Consider the following 21,791-nt stretch of genomic DNA (forward strand, 5'->3'; position numbering starts at 1 on the left):
TTGATGCTGCCACAAAGACCAGGATTCCCAGCTGTCAAGAAGTATGGAGGCAAAAGACATAATGTCTGACTAAAGGCAATGGTTACCAAGCAAGTTGGTGGACAGGACCAATAGCCCATTCACTTACACTCTGCATTTAACACTTCTGTGGTTAATGCCTGCAGAAAGGGACAGATATTTTCTCAGTGAAGAAGTCCACATAAAAAGCAGGAAACATTGTCTGTACCTGTTGGTGTGTCCCTAGACTGCTGAGAAGGACACAGTTCAGTAGCCATAAGCTTCCTGAGGTCCTCCCTAGACTCACTCTGTGTGTGTGTGTGTGTGGCTGTGTGTGTGTCTGTGACCATAAACTTCTCCTCATAGCCTTCTCCAACCCCAGCTTTATCCTCCAATTGCTTTAGGTTACTGATGAGCATAACACCAGCAGTGAGCTCTGCCACTGGAGGTTGAGCTCATGTCAGTGGTACAGTGGTTTCCCTCATAGGTTTACTGTCATAAAGCTTCACGTTGCTGTAGAGATAGCACTTCTGCCCTTGATTCAGGACCTGACAGAGAAAGGCTGCATATAGCAATTCATGAATAATAGGACTGAATTTGCATGCGATTCAAAAGTAATTTTGCATGGCTTTGAAAGGATTTTTTTTGTTTTCTTCTTCCACTGCTCTCTTGCAGGTGGACTTTATTAAATGAAGCAGGGAATAAAAACAAGGAAGAAAACTACAGAGAGAATGAACATTTTAACAATTTAAAACCACTGAAATCATATTTCCATGATGCAACACTTGTTAGAGACCACCTTCGTTATCTCCAAAAGGATTAGTACTTTTGGGTGGCAGGTGGCAATAGCATGAAAAATGGCAGCTCAAAGTCTTAACGTGTATAGGCATGTCAGTGCAGCTCTTCACCTGCTGGGGACTAAGAGCCCGAGGATGGTGCCAGAAAAAAATAGGAGCAGTAAAGCATTTTTGTCTATTTTTATTAATTCTAGTAAAGCTGAGGGTTCCTTAAATTCAGATGTTGACTCCTATGGGATAGTACAGTAATGACTTTGTTGGCTTACACTAGTGGGGTATAGATGCTTGGGAAGTGTACACTAGATTTATAAATATTCTTTTAGTCTTGAACACTGAGCATAAATGGGAAAAATACAAAAGGAGGAGAAGGATATTGAATTACACCAATAAAATCCTCCAGCTGGAAAAGCCCAAGGAATGTGTAGAAATTGCTTGGAGTTAGAAATTAGTTCATTAAAAGATGCACCAGAAGTAATGAGATAATGAAGGGATAGTCTGTCTCCCTTTCTGCCTCCTTAAAAAAAAAAAAAACAACAAAAAAAGAAGCGAGTGGGAGAGGGAAGGACTTGTAGAAAGGGCAGTGGCCAGACTGCATCTGCTCTAGGCCAGTAACAAAGCCATTCTGGACCTGAAGAATCACAGTAGCTCCATGAGATCCCCACTGGAGCCCCTCTCAATCACACACACTATGTGGGCAAGGACCCAGAAGCATGCAATCCTCCTGTCTCCCCTTCCCTCAAAATTCCTCTTCCACCAGCTGCCTTTTCTCTCCATCTTGAACTCAGCTTTTCAGCCATCTTGAGACTAACTGTACTGCAGCCAACAGGCCGAGATGTTATGAGCCATCCAGAGCTGCCCAGACTGGGAAAGATCTGTAAAAAAAAGAGAGAGAGAGAGAGATGACCAGGGCACACAGTTAACTGGGGAAGAGAGCCAGCAACCAGAGTGATAGCTGTTGTGGCTGACCTGCCATCCCAAAGCATCCATCTGTGACTGACCATCTGCCTTGGATCCTGCAAGCATCAACAAAACACCATATTTTTTCCCAGCTCTGTTATCCTTTCTCTCCTCCTTCCTCTTATGTCTGTCCATGCCTGGCCACAAACAGAGAAAGCAGCATCTCAGAGCAGAACAGAAGTAACCATGGCCTCTCGTTTTCTGGGTTTGTTTGACCAGGCAGCAATATCCATAGACCAGCACACAGAGCTGTGCAGGGTTAACTTCAGCAGGTAACCTCCTTCTCCACAGGGAGTTATAGCTTGGGGAAGCACCAGCTACTTACAACAGCATCTGCTAGGACAAATTATCAGGACATGACAGGACACAGGACCAATACAATGAGACATTACAGAAAAGTCACTGAAAGGAAAGGTGGAGTTCCTACTTAAAAGAACAGACAAACCTGCTTATTTTGAGCTTTGTATTCTTGAATCCTAGTGTTTTAAATTGTATTATATTATTTTGTTGGGAAAAAAGGACAGCAGGAACATGGGAGTCACTGCTGAGGAAAGCAGAACAGCTTCATTTTGAGGAGGAATATAAATAAAGGGAAAGCCAAAGACAAAGCAGAGTCCATTTAAAACAAGGTGATCCTACCTGATTTCAGCCATGTGTATTCAAAGCTTCTTGTGGCACTTATCAAATACTGCCCACTGAGAAAGACTCTGATGAGCATTTCTCCCCTATTTCTTTGTTAGTGAAACTGCTCCTAATGGCTACAGCAGCGCACGTTTCTGCTTAATGCATAAAGCCTGCTGTGTTTTCCTACACAGCCACCCGAGTCGGTAGCATTAAATTCACAGCACTGTGCTTTGAGCTACCTTGCAGAATGAAAGACTTCGTATATAAAACAAACTCTATTCAGCTCTGACTCACTCTTGCTTTTCCACAGGAGATAGTATTAATATTAAATTCTATTTCTCCCCAGGAACAGTATAATTTCCATTCTGTTGACAAATATCCTAGCAACACAGGGGTAGAGGACAAGGAGACAGAAAGTGTGACAGAGAGCTCTGGGAACTAATCTAAGTGTTTTGCACAACCTCAGCTATTGCACTGCTGTTTCTTTCGGATGACCACATCTTTGCTGTTTTGCAATGCATCTGGTTGCTCTGATTCTCCCTGTGAAACCCCTGCCCAGCCTTCAAAAACCATCTCTGTGTGGATACATAAGGCTGCTGAGAGCTGGAGTGCAAATGAGTAGCATCATGCATCCTAACATCAGGCAGAGGTTTTGGGAAGCAGAACATGTCCATGCTATGAGAACCAGACAGCAAAGAGACATCTTCATGAAAGCACAAAGAACAGACCCAGCAAAATCCTCTGAAAATGTTTTGTGATTCAAACAAGCCAGCTTCAGCTGTGCTAATAAGGCAGAGGCAGAACATTTCATTTAAGTCCTAATGAAATGGAATTGCAGTGTCCCACTGACTTTCATCGGGGGGTTGTGGGCTGTGAAGTCTGTTGAAAATCTTAAAAATCTAAAAATCCGATTTTAAAATGTGATCCCTGAAACCCTATAACTTTCTGTACCAATTTACTACAAGCATAGTAGCAAGCGAGTGAGTGAGACTGTAACTTTCTAATAAGTATTGTAAGATATTCATAGAAATCAGATTTTTAATTCACAATCTGAAACCCTACTGCTGAGAATTAATTCCATCGAGTCTGGAGAAAGAAGCATACAACATGGCTTATGCATCTGCATGATTATTTGGAATAAGGCTGTTCACAAAGAACCAACAAGCCCAGGATTATTTGTCAAAAGTGTGCAGTCAATAGTACCAGGTAATGGATGCGTTTGGGATGATCACAGTTAATTCACAGATTATTCAAGGACAAAACAAAAAGAGGTAATGAAATGCATCAGCACCTGTAGGAATTATGCATCTAGCTGCAGTGGAGAGACTGCTATTTTGCAAATGGCAAGCACTTGGAAATGACGTCTTTTACAAAAATGTTGTGGTGAGACTGAAGAGTGGGTAGAAAACTCTGGTCGCTTATTTGCCCTTGTTTTGCAGAATTAGCACAATAATCATCATCCACTGCTGCTCATCCCAAAAGACAGAATGCATCTTTCATTGTATTACATGGAAGACAAAGAAGCTTTCTGAAGTCAAGTGCAGTTTTGCAGATAGTACATCAATAATCTCATCTAGGAGGAGTTTCCTGGTATGATTTCAGATGTTGATCTCCTGCACTGTCTGTAGGAGGTATCAACAAACATCTCTTGGAGACATGACCCAGAGCAGACTTCCAAGAGTGCCACAAAAAGCTGCTGGACACTTAGATCTCAGTGAATGCTGAGCAAGCTCTTGAAAACCACCCACATTGCCCATTTTAGGGAAGACCTGGATTCCAGGCCGTGGTGTCTGTAAAAAGTATGCCCTCACCAAAATATATCCTACCCCCAGTTAAGAGTCAAGAGTAATTTTAAGGAAATTATTTATCTGGGCCTACTGGTGTATTTGTAGCCTGCATCTGTATAGAGGAAGAGGTCATTTCAGCTCCTTTTCTAAATATTTAAATTTGAAATAAGAGCATCAGTGCAAATGAGCATTATGCATCAGTGGTTTTTTAAGGGACTTGGAAAGTTATTTGTTGTTCACAAGGATGCTTGAGCAGGATTTAAGAAATGGGTAGGAGCCTATGTAAATTTAATAGAGCTTGAAAAGCTTCTTAGCTTTGTCCCATAACATTGTTCTACCAGCAGACCTCAATATTGGCATAATGTGAAAATCCTCTCCCAAAGGAACAGTTTACACAAAGTCTCTGTTAGGTGTTGCCCTGTAGCTGACACAGAGAGGAGTGGGCACCTATCCACACCACAGTACGCCCAAAAAATTACACAAGTGAAATCTCCACATGCACACTGTCTAGCCTCAGAAAACAACTTTAGAGTGTTGGCTGAAATTCTGGGGTGCTGGCTGTCTCCCATACTGCCTCCCATTCTGAGGCAGGAGTTTGCCCTCCAAACCCATGTGATTTCTCAATGAATTTGTCAGATTAAGGGCCTAATCCACAAAGACACTTAAAGCAGTGTACACAAAGGTATCCAGAAGACCAGATCTCAGCCATTTGTGTTTGAGGGAAAACACTAGTACATCAAAAGCTTTCAGACATAATACTGGAAGCAGTTACTTTTTCCAGAACAAAGAACCATGCTGGTAAAAGCTGTCATGATATAAACACCTCAGGGACAAAGATTTCTCTCCCTACAAAGAAAAGGAGGAAGGAAAAAAGGGAAAGAAGAGCACACATTCTTAAAACTGGGATCTATCTCTTGTTTTGTTTTATCTTTTCTTAGATCCCTCTCAGTTTATTAGTAAGGTGGTGGGGTTTAATATTCTTTGCATATTTTTAATACCTCTGCATAGCTGTTACGCACATATGTGCACAAACATATGTATCTATGCATTTATATACATATGTATATATATATACAATGTATATACACATTCGTGAGTGTGTGTATGCTATATATATAAACACATTCATACATACCTGCAACTTTCTGTCCTATAGAGGCATCACTGTCTTTTTATTTATTCCTAATGCCTTCTCTATCTCTTAAGTGGATGTAAATTTTCCACACAACAGATACGATTTCAACATCTTTTACGCAAGTGTCAATCAACTCTACGGCAATGATTGAAATTTAATCCCTCTGGGTGTTTCTTGTGGCACAATTAAGATAAAACATCGGCAAACTCTGACATTTTTGCCTCTGTTGCCAGGACAGACCCACTTTGCAGTTACTAAGGCAGAAGATCTGAGGCTTTTTTTTTTATATATAAATGTAAAATGAATTTAATGTTATTTTGACCTTTTCAAAAAAGTACTGAGGGGAGAGCAGAGGTGCGTGTGACCTTGCCCCAGTGCAAGCTTCCCTCTTGCAAAGCTCTGCAAACTGTCATTAGGTCCTATGATTTATTTGTCCAAACTAGATCCTGTGGTTTATCTGAGCTTGTCTCTCAAACCCAGAAGCCAAGCAATTTCCATGACAGGGAGTCCCTGCATGAGGATGGGCTACTTTAAGGGTCACAGGGCATGCCAAGAGAAGGTGGAGACTTCCCCTGTGTGTTTTTGAAGTTGTACATGAAGAGAAACATATGACAGCCAGCCAAGGCAGAGGCAATTGTGCAATCAGCTTGGCTTAACTAGCCTTTGGTAGCATGACACTATATCAGGATAGAGAAACCATGACCTCTGTGTTGCACCCTGTCCTACCTTAGGGGGAAAGGCTATGCAACATGCTGGCTGTTTCTGTTACAGAGTCATGAGAAGCCCTATAGCTGACCCCACCACTTGGGGTGATCTGAGATCCCAAAGCACTCAGAGAGAGATGAAACTGTAATGCTGTGAATCTCCTTTCAGGAAGCAGAGAAGAGAGAACAGGAGTAAGAGAATATTTATCGTACCTTCCTCCTCCTTTTTTGCTTGGACTCATGCCAAGCACATCTGGCCAAAGAGAGGGGAAATGTGGTTTCCACAAGATGAAACTTTGAATGGATACAAGCAGTTTCTAAGGAGACCTGCTCTATAATTGTAGAGAAAATTACAAGCTGAATCATCTGTGGTTTGGGGAGAGAAATCAATGATATTTTGTAAGTTGAACCCGACTGTGCTGACTACTTACCAAGAAGGAAACTGGAAAGAAATCAATTCCAAGAACTTTCAACAAAAATCCATCTTAATTCAGATCTGACAGATCTGTTTTGTTCTCTAAAGCAACATGATGCACCAGCCTGAAATCCCTATTACTATTGCAAAGACAGGTCCTCCCCAGCGAAGACAAACTAATACACTACACTCCAGGCTTGCCAAACCACTTTTTGCTGAGTCTTGGGAATGCACAAAGGCCTGCACACCTTTCAGGGCTGGCCTGCTGAACCTGCTGGTGTGTCTCCAGAGGGAAGATCCAAAGCAGAATCTGCAAACTGTGATGCATTGCACCATCCATTGAAATAGATTGCTGAAGTACAGCTGCACCCACTGGACCCTGTAATGACAGCAGCAAACTAATTCTGCTTATAACCTAAATGGCATCCGACTCCTAAATTAGTGCTCTTCATACACCAATGCTTTATCCCTTTTTCTTTTTTTTTTCCTTTTTTTTTTTTTTTAAGATAAAGGGAAAACAGCGAGACCCTGAATATCTACTGGCATTTGCTCTTCATTTTGTAGTATTACTTTACTGGAATGCTGAACTCAGCTTAGACAAATCAGAAGAGATAATAGGGAGATAATACTCTGTCTTCTGGAAAGATGAGTGAGTCTTTCCTTTTGTGTTTATTCTTTGTTTCTTTTTGGTGTTAAGAACTCCACAGTCAAACATTGTAATGACTGATTCTTGCCCCAAACATTTGACAGACTTAATCCTTCACACAATGTAATTCCTAACCCACCTTACCTGAACTCATCTGCAAAATAGACCTGCCAAAATCTGTCTCAGAGAGGCTGGGTTACTTACAAAGGTCACTGTTACTTACTCAAAAGAGAATGACATGGACCCAAGCTGAGTTACTGGCTTCTTCAGAACAGGAGTATTCATAATTTCTTCTCTACTTCCCACAGCTGTCTTTCTTGTACCTGCCTCTTTTTTTCCTCCCTTTCTGCTTCTCTTCTGTGTATCAGTGTTGACCAAAAGTACATGATACTCAGCTCAGTGCTGCTGGTGAGGTTAGTTGCACTCTGTCTCACCACAGGACACACTCAAGTAGCAACAAGTCAACTCCTGTTTGGAACTTAGAGCTTCTATTCATTTCTCTTGTTATCCTGTCTTCTTTATTATGTCAAGCGTTGTGAGCATGGGGTCTGTTTTGCTCATGCAGTGAAATAAGGTATATGTAATACACCAATGAAGAGAAATCAAGCAGGCTCCTGGGGATCCTTGACTGTAACTGGACACAAAACTGATAGGTTATAGTTCCTCCCCCTGCTTCCCACACAACACACAACATGATGCCTACCAGGTTGGACCTCTCTCTGTGATTTATCAAACCCCTTTTGAATAATGAACCTTTTTTTCAACATCACCAGAGATACTTGCTAAAAGACATTCTGACTTCACCTTGCCACCTGCTTAGATTATATATCAGGTGAGCCCTGTACCAAAAATACTTATGGCATCTTTCAGAAGACAAACACAAATGCTTCCATAAATGTTTGCCTTGGGGTGCCATATTCTTCTTGAATCATGTCTATAAGAGTGTGTGAAATTTAAATGCCTCAGGATGGTGAAGATAAGAGTTTTCCCTTGAGCCTAAACACCAGTACAGTGCGTGCTTTTGCTTCAAGGTGCAGATGAAAGCGTATCCTTCCCTAACAAAGGCAAACTCTTGAGGACACAGGCTGTTTGGACAGAGTAGAGAACCATCTATTCCATTCCCAAGTTAGCAGGGGTTTTTGCTTTTTTTTTTTTTTTTTTTTTTTTCCTCTCTTTTTCCATCTGTGATTTCCTTCCTCTTGAAAATGCAAGCTTTCCATGGCTTTCTCTGTCACTTCACATTTCTACTTCTGTTAGATTTCCCCTTCTTGGACTTTTATAGCCCTGTCCCTTTACAATCCCCAATCATTTGTTCCACATTTTCCTTTGTTTGCCTCTTATTCATGGAGCTCAGGCCATTTCACATCTACATTTAACCCTCTCTACTGTGCAGAGAAACTGTTGAACTGAAAGGGCAAAAGGTCACATAACGAGCATCACCAGTGCAGATGAGAATGAATACCTTTGTAAACTTGCTCAGGGACAGAAGGAAACCCAGTTCTGGATGGGGGAAAATTACCAAAAGGCAAGTGTTCCATGACCAGAAATGAAAACAAACATCAGCTGAAAGAACTTTATGACTCAACTAATCAAAAAATTCTACTATTAAAAAATGCTTTTATTTTCATGTGAATAGTTTTCCTTTGTAGCCATGGAAAACCTTTTCAGTGTTAGCAAAACTAAGGAGTTATCAAAAATTTATGGTTTTTTATCTTTCAGTGGTTTTGTGGGGTGGGAATAAGGGAAGATGGGAGTTTCAAAAAATCAAAAAAATTGAAGTGATAAACTCTGATCAGCATCATATTCCATTTGTGTCATCTAAAGAAGGAAAGTTGAAGTACAAATTTCAAAGGACAAGCTGGACGGTGGATAAAAAGTTCTCTATTTAGTGTCTGTTTGACAGAATGTCGGGTCACTAGACTAGACGTGGTGTTATAAAAATCTTACATGAAAATTTTCTTTTACGTTCTTTTAATTAATTTATCTGGCATGTCTTCCTACTTCCAAGTATTCCAGCCAATGTATCTACTGGAGTTATTGCTGATATGGTGAATTTAGAATTAGCATTGTAGAATAGTAAAAGTGATGTTGGAAGTAGAAACTTGAATCTGTAATTTTTACCCATGTAACAGGGCACAACAATGACCTGTGCGTCCATCCTGAACGTTCCGAATTCTGAATGTCACCTACCTGCTATGAATTACTCATGAGTGCTATAGTCTATTCTGAATAACAAATATATTCAAGAAAATTACAAGTTATTTGAGGACAATTCACGAAGAGAGAATGAGGTGAAATTAATCTAATATGGAATTAAAAATGAATTATTCATGCAGCTCTCCAGGACAATGATATCCCCACAAGCAATATCTGTATCGACATCCATGTGGAAGAGGAACCCCATTCAGTCCTTCTTCCATCCCAGCATATATAAATGTACCAAACTGCTTTCAGAATTTAATAGCAACCTGTGGTTTCTGTTAAGCTTCTGGAGGGTTTTTTTGCCTGCAGGGGTCATCTTTGAAATGGTATGATGGATCTCTGACAACCTTCATCCAGAGGCCTCTGTTATCCCTTTTCAGAGCTGCTGGAGGACTAGTTAACAGCCTGTTTAACATAAAAATTTGCCTGACCCTGAATATCTGAGTTAAGAAAAACCTGGAATGATTTATGATTCAGATAGTGCACCTTGTTCTTGAAACTCTGCTATCCCTGTGGGGTGAGTATTTCCAGGATTAGCTAGAGAAAACATCATCTTATTAAGATGTTGCCCAAAGCTGCAATGTACGTACTATGGAAACACAAATTAAAAGAAAATTGGATTTCCAGAGACGGAGCTGAGATTGAACGATTTCATGTCAGGAGTGAAACATTTTCTTTTTTACATCTTCTTGTTTTCCATTGTGGTGTCTCTTTATCTTTGTTTCCAGGAAGGGGTGAATGGGACAGATCTCCCTGCAGCAAGTGGCTACCATTCATCTGTGTTTACAAATCAAAACTGATGGACATTTAACCTGTCACTGAACCACTGATGAAACCCAACTGGCTGCTGTGAGACTTGGAAGATAGTTCAGCTGCAATCCATTAGTGCAGAAAAATCTTTTCCAAGGAAAAATCAAGAATGTGTACTAAAACAGCAGAGCTATTATAGTATGACACTTTTCTGTTCTGTTTGTATTATGATGGCAATGTTCTTGTAGACTATGTTTAAAACGATGTTATAAAAATAAATTCTGATTAGATTTGAATGCTTGATGAAATCAGCATACAATTTAGATCTTCCACGGGGTGTTCAAGAATATTCATGAGCTCTTTAATTATTAAATAATTACAAATCACTCATTAAAACATTATTCATTTCACCATTTAATCATGTTAAGTCACACATTTTAAAACCTAGAATTTTTCCCTTCTTAGTGCCAGATAGATCCAAGGAAACTTAATTGAATGCTGTTAATATTTAAGTAGTTAAATGGCTAGTTCAATAAACTGCAATAGAGCCATAAGATGAGGCCAAAATCACAGGGAGAACTCATGAGTGTATCATTGGGCCCATGAGGTGGTGCACCACTTTGTGGACTGCATAGGATGATGTTTTGTTAAATTAAAAAAAAAAAAAAAACAAAAAAAAACAAAAAAACAAAACAACAACAAACAAACAACCTTGTTATCATGGTTAGTTTTGTCTAAATTCTCAATACAATCTATGACTGTGTTCCCCAAAACCAAACATTTTCACTTTGTTTTCCTTAGTTATAAGCACCCCTATTGCTTTTGACTCTATTAGTTACTTGCAAGCTCCTTTTCCAAGGTACTTTCCGTCATTATCCAAGAAGATAAAGGGAAACATTTGGGGCAGGAATGCTTGCTTGACTTATCGAGATGATGCGAAAACACCTCAGCAGTTGAGAAGATGACAACACTAGCAAAAATTCAGTTATCATTTCAGCCATCCCATTATCCAGCACAACCTTAGAGGATGATTACACCACTACAAAGAGCAGCTGCCTTATTTACCTAAGCGTTCACTATAAAGCAGGTGTCATGAGTAAACTTCATGAGTAAACTGAGAGTATGAGTAGTCTAAGATTAAGAGTGGGTTAAGGGCTTCCCAGGGATTGGACTCATTGGCTGTTAGGAGAACAAACATTTAGTGTGGGTAGCATATACCTTTTCATATCCTTAGGCCACCTGAGGTGTGGTCCTGCCCAGGGGGGCTGCCAAGGAGCAGAGGGCACCAGACACAAGGCCACTCCAGAGGCTTATCTTCCTGAGCACTGGGATAGCTGTGTTTGCTCAGAATCAATGACTTTCCCTGTCATTCCCTTAAGGAACACCAACCATACCAAGACAAAATTAAGTTTTATAGAAAACATTTTTTTTTTCCTGGATGACTATTATTCCAATATTTTAATAATGTCTACAGTGGTTTATTCAGTGTCACAAGAGAAGATGGTAGCAGAGCTGGGGATAAAGTCGAGGAGGATCTCATTCTCATTCTTCAAACCTTGTATCCACCAAGGAATGCAGCTCCCAAAATCACAGTGACAGGATGAGTTCAAAGGGGAAGCAACAAACTGGCCATTTAATCCAAGCATCATTTCTACAAATGATACTACGTCATATTGCCAGAGATGTGGCCCACTCCTTGACCTTATTTTGTGGCAGAATTGCTTTCCCTAGAGAGAGCAAAGTATTCTGTGTCCTTGAGGTAGAGTTATAAGGAGTCTTATTAGTCATTGAATACAGTTCCTTTTCTTCCTCAGCAGGCAATTGCAGATTCATTATCTGCAGAAATAGCCATGCAAAGGCCAACAAAATATCCATCTGCTTTACAAGGTCACCACACAGTGTGGCCACCAGCATTCAGACCGTAAGAGAATAAAGGCTACAAGCCTGTTGTGCCACGGGAAGACAGGTCAGAAAGGTGGACAACATTGCCAATATGCAGGTGTAGCAAAACAGAGGTCTGTGACACCTAGAAATTACAAATGTATTACTCAGAATATAATTACTATTAACCTGCCTTCAACTCAAATATGTACAAGGACACTAACAAAGATTAACTAACAAGAAAATGTATTTTGTAACACTCATGTCACAGAAAGATGTGATGTATAAGCATTTTGCATAAGTGCATGAGCAACATGACTACTGAAGAAGGGTGTATTGCAAGTAAATGGCAACCAATCAACAAAAATTAACAGACAGAGGATAAGATAAGCACAAGGGACTGCAAATAGCCAGGACCACCTGCCAAATACATGAGAAGAATTGTTGGAGAACAGCTTGCAGAGAGCAAGGCCATAGCTCCCTGCAGAAGTCGGTCGCAGCCACCTGAGGTAAACAGAGGAAAAAACCCAGGGTACAGTGATGATAACAAGGACTGTTGTGAGAACAGGGAGATAAGTTGGGGTGCATTATGACCTTGGGGGTGAGAGGAAGGCAGCCCTGGGAGAGAAGCAAGTTCACAGCAAGAAAGATGTTTATGCATACCAGAGATGCCACAGGGGGCTGGGATATTACAATGTGACCTTTTAGATGTACCCAATGGCTGAGATATTATAATGTAGTTTCTTAAATGTATCCAATAGAGTTGCAAGTAGTGTATTGTAGATTACTTATATAAGGTGTGATTTCTTTCAATAAAGTTAAAGCTTGCTCTATCATTCACATTGAATCGGCTGCTTGCTTCCTCCGCCCACCTCAAAGAATGATTGGCAAAGCAAAAAACAAAATAAGTGATACTGGGAGCCGATAAGTTCCTCTTTTTTGAGAGCAGGAAATAGCATAAAAACTTCAGGCATAAGCAGGAAAAATCAGAGAAAGAAGACAAAGTCCACTTCAGTTCTGGCTTCTCTCATCAATGAGTTCTCAAGCCTCATCACACAACCTCTGCAGGTAGGGACCACCAAAGACCGTAGCCATCAGTGTCAGATTTGAGGCATTACCCCTGCAACACTGTACTCAGTGCTGACTTTCAATAGGGCTATTAAAGACCAACAGTGATGATGCTGAACAATGTGTGGGAATCAGCCATGAGCACAAAGGCTGTTCTTAATGAATGGATTTAGTAAGGTTAAAAGTTTAAAACTTCCCCGACCTGTCAGCCTTCTAAACATTTCCATGATGGCAATCCCTAATTCCCTAACTATATACATGCATTCAGTTTTCATACCTGCAAGTTTTCTGCAACAGTAGGAATTTCTTTGCAAGAAGTCCTAGCTGTTCCTGAGGAGTGCACACATACTAAGAAAACTGCGATACTATAATCACGATTTTTTAAGATGGAGAGACTTTCCACATCAAGGGGAAAAGAATGAATGGATTTGGGGTTTCATAATGTAAACTCTGTGTCTTCAGCATCAATACGAACTATACTCCAGGTTCAGTAGCCTAATCTGCATTCAGTGGATCACTGTTAAGCTATTTAAACTGAAACAATCGCTTCGGTTAAGTTCCTAATGAATATTTGTTCACACCAGAGAAGCCTTATCACAGTTAACAGTAACTCATAATTTAGCGTATCTGCAGGCAAGGTCAGCAGAAATAGCAAGACCTTGGACAATGAACTTGAGTCTTGCCTCAGAATGAAAATAGTATATTTTATCAGTCATTGATCCTAAAGCACTTTCTGCAAGTGAACAAAACTGGACCTTGTTTACAAATGGGTAGAAATGAAGTGTGAGAGGAGATGTGATAAGTTTATATCTTATTTTAACACTGCAGGACAGTTGTCAGTGCTGGAGGAGAAATCACAACTCTTGTCGTCCAGACCTGCAGACTGGCCTTTCAGCCAGGATAATTCCTTCCAGAGCATGACTACACCAATTGTACAGTACCTCTGAGTGCCAAAAGATGGAGAAAAACTCCTGGGGTAGAATTTATCATGCCAGTACCTTTAAGCATCCAAATGCTTTTGTAAATGTGATCCACAAGCACCCAATCAGACTAGCTTTGAAAACTTTCCTACATCCTATTAATGAGCAAAGGCCTTCCATTTTCAGACAATAAATTGAGCATCCTCCCTGACCTTCACAAGTTTAGAAATACTGATTATTAATTCTTTTTTAAAAAGTAATTGATTACTGTGTTCCCAGATTACCTGAGTGAATCTGTCTATATGCTGTGACCATGAAGTAGAATTATTTTATTGATAATTTATATTATGATGATGCCTAGAGGCCATAAAAAGGAAGGGGGCTTCATTATCCTAGGTGCTATCCAGATTGCTAGGAAGACATACTATCTCACTCTGAGAGTTTATTACTTTATGAAAAAGAGCATTAGCGCTGATGAAGGAGAAAAGTTCTTAAGAAGCTGTGACCTAATTCGCCATTCTGGTTTTCCATGCTGTCTTGCAATGATGATGACCCCGTTTTGAAATGTCTGGGCTCTTTGTTCTTGTGTGGCAAAACACAAAATGGAGGTATGGGGAGGGGAGCACCATCCTCGACAGAAGACACATTTGACCGGGCATTCGTTAAATTGTCTATTCACACACAATTGGAGAGAAATGTGAGACAATACAGCTGAGAGGGCCTCGCCAAACCATCTGAACTTTGTGGTAGCCCCATACAAGGGTTTTATTGCCATCAGTCAATCAACCAGCATGTTTGGCCTAACTTGTGGGTTCTTTTCCCTCAAGCAGTCGATGACATTAGATTGGTGTTATGATAACACAGCTCTCTGAGCTATGCAAACAAAAGTTTAGTCCTGATTCGTGTAAGCGGCTACCACAACATGCAAGCAAAAGGGGTAAATGCAAGTAATTAGGTATAGGGTTTGTTTTATGATGGAACAGTCCAGAACGGCACACCAAAACACATTTTGGAAAGAAAAGAAAATTGCAAGTTATCTTAGTATTTGATTGGTAAAAATGCCCCTGAATTGGCATTCTGAATCATCCTTTCATATAAAACCAACCATGGCTGGACCTGTAACTGTACAGTTATGCCAAGATTTAACAGTAGGACTAGGGGACATCAAATAACAGTAACATGAAACAAGTTCAAAATAAATGAAAGAAAGTAGTTCTTCACAAGCAGAATTCCTTGACAAAGGATGTTGTAGATCCAGAAATTGTATGTAGGTTCCAGGGAATACTGAAAAGATTGGAGAAGTCCACTGAAGGTCAACAAACCCTGGTCAGGCTCAGAAAATTTCAAGTTTAAAGAGAGTGAAGGCTGAGAAAGTACTAGGGGAAAACACTACAGTTGTTTGCCCTGTATTTCACTCTTCCTGAAGCATTCTCTTCTCATCAGTGTTGAAAACAGTATACAGGATCAGAAGAACATTTGATTTGACTTGCCACTTTTGTATTACATATCATGTTCTTAAACATACCAAGATTATTTGGTATTTTTGCTTTAGGGAGCTTTTTTTATCTTCTCCCTCCCACCACCCGGGAGGCAAAAGCATAGCTCTTCATGTGAACTTGTAGGTGTGAGATTTTGCACACTATCTCGTATGCAGACTACAATCTACTTGCAGGTACGTGGATGAGATGAAAGATCATCCTTGGATCACAGCAAAAAAAAAAAAATATTCAGTTTTTTCTGCCAGGTCAGGACTCTGCCTTCCACTATTAAAAGTGCATATCAGTGTTAAGGTAAATACCATAGAATTTCAATAAAAAGCCCACCAGAGCCCACAAATTACATAGATCAAATGCACCTAATCCTGTATCACCATGTCAAAAGGATGAAAAATTACAAGTCTCTTCACTTTGATCTGGTAGGAAATACATAAAAACCTGCTTTTCTTTTTCTACAGCAAGAAATCCATTTCTGTAGCCCTGGTTGGTTGTGCTAAAGGAAAAAAAAAAAAAAAAAAAAAACAGCTTCCAAATCACTACAATATACCACAAAGCCCTCAGCTGCTTTACACACAGCCTTCACCTCAAGAGACTCTAACAATTTTCTTCTTGCTTCTAGGTGATGATTAATACACAGGCTCCAAATACACAAAGGGATAATAAAACACCCTATGCCATGCACACGTATTGGATTGAATTCATCACTCCTTGAAGGTATTGGAGGTGCTGCCAGCAGCTCTTCTTGGGAAACAACATTTCTCCTGAAATGTTATGTTCTGCTTATGAAGGGGACACCTTATTAAAGAAAAAAAAAAAACAAAAACAAAAACAAAACCAAAACCAACAAACAATAACGAGAAGGAATTACCATTGGGCAATTTCATTAGATGTTTAGTAGCCCAGAGATGAAATACTTGCTCAAAGAAGGTGTTCAGTCCCACTGGACAAGTCCTGTGTTACCACAGAGAAATGTGTCTTTGAAGATGGCCCAGTGGAAAAGCAGACAGTAAAAAGAGAAACAAGGAGACTCCTGCTCATAACTGCACACAAGAGACGCCTGACCTCATTCATGTGGGAATTAAACCATCAGGACCTCCCATCTCTTTTCTTTTACTGCAAGGAAGCAGATGAACTGCACTGGTGTACAAGGGTGAGAAGACAAGTGGGTCGCTTAGGAGACACCTCTCTAGGGCATTGCTACACTAAGTTATGACAGAATTGTTTTCCACTCTTGCTAAGATTTCTCTTCTTTACTAAGTGATCAATGTGCTGGGAGCCTTAGTGGGCAGAGGTCAAGCCCATCTTCACCTGCTAGGGAAGAATGTTCTATGACCACAGGCAATTAATGCCAATCAATGAAGATCACTGTCAGCATTAAGCATAAGAGGTTGATCTCCTCACCACCTCATTAGCTGAGACAGCTTTAACAGTATCCCCAATGTTGACGAGACAGAGGATTTTATTTTTTTTTTTTTAAGTGAGAGATTGATTACTCGGGTAAAAGTACATCTCACAAATTCAGATTTGTAGAAGAGCTCCTTTTCTCTGTGCCTGGTTCTCCCAGCATCATTATCAGAGTTGATGAGCTAAAGGATGGTAGTGCCTTGGGAGCCCAAGCTGACAAATCACAGCTTAGCTGTGCTGAATTCTATACAAACAAAAGGACACCCTGGGTGAGTTTCACTTACTTAACCCTTGACATCTGCCTATGTAGTCATCCAGGGAGTCAGCCTACTCTCCCTCCCTAGGGTCTGGAAAACAAGTGGCATGTTTAGGGAGAAAATCCTCTAACCGCAGGCAGCTGTCTAAACTAGGGTGAAGTAAATCACACCTAGAAGCCCACACTTCTCTGCAAAGGCTAAGAACACAGTGGAGGGCACACAGCTCAGATATCAACAGATGCCTCCATGTAGGCAACTAACACTAACATCTCTGTTATTAAGGGCTTTTGTCCACAAGGGAAATACTTCACTGGCTCAAATACTGTGAACAAGATATTTTTTAAGGATTCCTGATTAAAGTGTTTCTGTGTTAATTCAGTCAAACAACATCAAGAAAACTTCCTGCACTAAGGCTACAGAACCAGGTAAAGAAACAAAGCCAGACAAACTGAGGAAAAAGACAGCCTCCTTCACCTTCTTAGGTGATCAGATAATATGAAAATCAACTGCTGAGATCATCAAGAAGACACCCATGGAGTTTAACCCATCACCCTGCTTTAGACAAAACAGTGAAGTGCTTGGTATAGTGGACTTCAGCAATGTGGATGGGTTGTGGAGAAACCATGGGGACAGCTGAGCCCTGAGCACCGCCAGCAATGAGTTTTTGACACAAAGCAGGAGAACTGTCCTTACAAACCAGTGCCTTGGAAGAGGCAAACTGCCCCCTTTGGTAAAGCCATAAGGCCCTTCCCAGTGAACAAAAACAGCTTTCTGATTGCTCCTGGCCGGAGCAGCTTAACAAACCTGAGATTTCTGTAGAGGCAAAATGTTCTGCATTTTTCCTTCCCAATATGACAGAGAATACCTGCCATCCAACACCCCTGTGTCAGCCTGAATCACAACCCGTGTTTTCCCTTCCTCTTTTCCTCCAAGCTCATCATTTGCATGTTTAGCTAGTAATACAAATCACCTTGAGAACACAGCAATTTTGCTTCTCCTGTGTAAAGTATTGGATAAAAAACATGGTTCATTTCTTGAGCAAGGGAAGGTGATCAGCAGGATCAGCCTTCGAGTGAAAAGATGCTTTCATTATTTCAGACCTATGTCCCTGTAATCAGCAGCTCACACTTCAGCTCAGGGAAGGCAGCACCAAGACTGTTAGCAGAAACACTCAGGTTCAGACTGTGTGCCAATAGATTCAGGCAAAATCTGCTTGTTAGTGTCTAATTAGTCAGCTCTGTATGCACACCAATGGCAGCTGAAAAGATGTGATGTACTTTGAGTTTCAGGAGCCTTCACCACAGGAAAAAATATTTTATTATAGTGTAGATTTCTGGATTACTTGCAAAAGCCCTTAATGCAGGACAGATCTTTTCATCACTCTCTGCCATATCCAAGAAAAAGAGAAGATAGGAACAACTTTGAGAATAAATATTTTAATAGATGAACCAAGAAATTATTAATTCTCTGCTTCTCATGCAGAATATAAAGTATATATAATTTCCAGGAGAAGGTGATTGATGGTGCAGCCCAGCTAGAAACTTTCTTCATTAGATTGAAGCATGGGAGGCCACAATGGGACACTCAAGCAGGGCAATACATTGGGCTCTCCAGAAAAAGTATGGGGAGAAAAGGGATGAGGGAAGACTCAGGCGGTATTTTCCTTCATTCGTAGATTTCAGGCCAGAGACTTTTGAGCAAGCGGAGTGTTTAACATGCAGGCCTCCCTTATTCTCTCCAAATTAAGCTGTATCAGCTCTTCCCCTGTCAAAGGCTATTTTTTTCCTCTTCTTCACATGGAAAAACATATTTGGAGCCTACCATTACTTAGCAAGTCTTTATTCCACTCATTGGATTCAATGGGGTTTAGTGCGTCTACAAAAAAAAGGCAAGCTCATGATTAAGAATTACAGAAGTCTGAGAGATGTGGGAAAGGCGTATTTTTTCTGGTGTTTAGTTATCTAGAAGGCAGCTCATCCCGTTAGAAAGAGCTCTCTTGTGGGGGAATGTTTTTGTTCCAGTTGATTTTTTTTTATTTTATTGAGAGAGGAGCTTTTTGTTTGCTTGCTTGTTTTTCTTGCTTTGTTCTGTTTTGTTTTTCAACACATTACTTTGTAGTGTATTTTCGGGCTGAAAATACCATGTAAGATAGATAGGCTCCAAGACTCAAAGTTAAACTAATACAAAGTGACAATCAAGAAACTTCTTTTCAAGTCTTCTGAATTGAAATGGGATACTATCAACATAACATGAAATGGGGAGAGCTTATTTCAGTGCAGTCTTTCTGCAAACACTTTGCATCTGAAAGCATAAGTCAGATACAGATTTGACATGAATTAATACATCCCAAAATACATAATGAAAACAAACAGTTGGGATTCTGCACACTCACGCAAAGGAAATTGTTTGGCATTTATAAAAGTCCTCTCACTGACATAAATAGGGCTGCTTGTACAAAAGTTGAGGCTTGCTGGGTGAACCCAGATGTTTCAGAATAAGAAGTGGGAATTAGATGTATGCCCTAAAATTGTACTTGCAGATGAGGTGAGGCAGTAATGTGAGCAGCAGCAAGAGGAAAAGCCTGCTGCATGCACATACTGTATCAGCTCAACGCGATCTGTCCTTCGAGCTTTGGAGAAAGATTAAAAAGTGAAACCACAAATGGAAAAATAAATCTTGAGTTTTTCTAAAAGGCTGTGTTAGGGCTTTCGGTGTGTACTTTTGTTTTATGTTACAGACAAAACAATGAGTCATCATTAAAAGCAGCTAATTGATTGGGTCGGGATCATGTGACCCATCACCGTCATGTATCCTTTTAATGTATTTTATAGCGAGAAACAAACAGACAAAAGATGTAGTTGCAATAGAAGTAACAGAATGGTCCTGTTTATTAATTTAAAGAAGAAAGAGACACCGTATTTAAGCAGTCAGCCTAAAATGCCCTCTTCTTTAATGTTTCATTTTTGTACTACACATTCAGAAGAGTTTGGTATTCCTTTAAAGAGAGTAGTTCAGTACAGAAGAGGCTAGTCTAGACAGATAAATTGAATAAAAGCAACATAAGCACAGAGTAAATAAAGTAAGTTCAGCCTAACCTGCCACAGCATTTTGCTACCCTTTGAGAATTTTTTTGTAATTTAGACCAGAATTTCCCATTCTGCATGTCTGCTTCAGGCCGTTTTTTATACCTGTATACATAATTTAATTGAAAAAATATATCCAGTTTTTGTGAATGGGGTTAAACAAAACATGTTGATTTCTCTGCATGGTTCCCCAAGAAGCCTTTTGTTCAGTATACTGTAGATGTTCAGATTCAAACGAAGGCTTCCTCTTGCCCAAGGACTTGTCCAGTGCTGTTAAGAAAACAAAAAATCATGCCTACATGTGTTAGATTATGGGGTTTTGATAAATTATCATGTGTACAGGCTTAATGGAGGCTTGCTAATGCTTTACCTTCTCTGCTGTGCCCCAGCTCAGGCCTCAGAAAGACTTTTCCTGCCATTTCAGCTATAGCCAGCAGTTAAACTGAAATTAGGGGGCGGATTTCTCCAATGCCCTTCCTACCTGTGATGCCCACATACTGGGGGGGAGAAAGGTAGCAAGAATCTGAGCCCAGCCTGGAGGGAAAGACCCTGAAAATTATTCTGGAAAGAAAAAAACTTGGGGAAGAGGAGGACAGACATCAATTCATCTAAAAACAGTTTACAAAATCAAAGTGAACAATGAATGCAAACAAAAAAGCTTCTGGGAAGTAAAGACAAAAAGATTTCAACAGACTCATTCCCATTTTTTCCAGAAAAAAATCTACTTATATTTTGAGATATAGATAAGACTGAAAAATGACTTATCTTTTTTTTTTTATTTTTCCAAATCATGAATTCTCATAGAATAGGACATCTAGTTTTCACTATGCTCTAGTCAGCTCTTCACGCCACATTTAGTTCTCCCCCAACTCCACTACTGTTCCCGAGTCCTTCACAACCTCCAGAACACGAGGAAATGGTGCTCCCTCTCTATTAAAGACCAAGAAATGGGGTAGAGACAGGATTAAGTAAGAAAAAATGTCCATTAATATGGGGATTTCTGATTCCATGTGATCTGGCACTTTCTACCTTCAAAGTACAGTTTCTGGTGTTCATGTGTAGCTGTGAATGCTCAGCTCTTCTACAAATCACATCCAAGGCTCAAGACGGGCTCTCAGAAAACAAGGAATACACAACAAAGCTGCACTTCAGTGGCCTGCCTAGATTTGCTAAGAAGCTGCAGCCCTGCCTCCTCCTCTGCACAAGGAGCTCGAGATACACGTTCTGGTTTGGGTGGTGTCACCCTCATTACTGATTGAAGACACAGTATTTATGCTCTCACAAGGGGTCCTTGTTATGGTATTTCATGGTTGGTTGACAATAAACACAGTTGGCCCTGTGATTAATTTCTCCAGCGGTGCTTCTGTGACAGCTGGATTGGGAGCTGGCTTCTTGCTCCCTACTTACGTGCCCAGTACTAAAGTGGTTTGAATGCACTGTGACCTAGAGGTGCTTCCAGAGTCAAGGCTGATCTACTAATATATAAAGATAGATCTCTTTGAGATTCTGGGTGACACCTTCCAGGCAGATAAATTCATTAAATCACAATGCCTTGCAAAACCACCTCATCCACTAAGCCAAAGAACAAATTCTGAATTATCAAATGAAGTGTGACAGCTCTGCTAACACAAGAATACATTGTTTTCTCAGGTGAATAAACTGAAAATC

The 21,791-nt window shown here is 40.3% G+C and overlaps 1 protein-coding gene across 1 annotated transcript; it reads left to right on the top strand.

Moving 5' to 3' along the window:
* The first annotated feature begins 1,937 nt into the window (after positions 1 to 1,937).
* Positions 1,938 to 10,094, top strand: LOC113490616 (snaclec 3-like). The gene is given in 7 exon segments (XM_026867183.1): positions 1,938 to 2,023; positions 7,167 to 7,282; positions 7,285 to 7,315; positions 8,458 to 8,587; positions 9,574 to 9,706; positions 9,990 to 10,066; positions 10,068 to 10,094. Coding segments are annotated over 7 exon segments (600 nt in total).
* The last annotated feature ends 11,697 nt before the right edge of the window (positions 10,095 to 21,791 follow it).

This window comes from Athene cunicularia (genome assembly GCF_003259725.1).
Source record: "Athene cunicularia isolate RWA chromosome 1 unlocalized genomic scaffold, athCun1 chr1_part1, whole genome shotgun sequence".
NCBI lineage: Eukaryota > Metazoa > Chordata > Aves > Strigiformes > Strigidae > Athene > Athene cunicularia.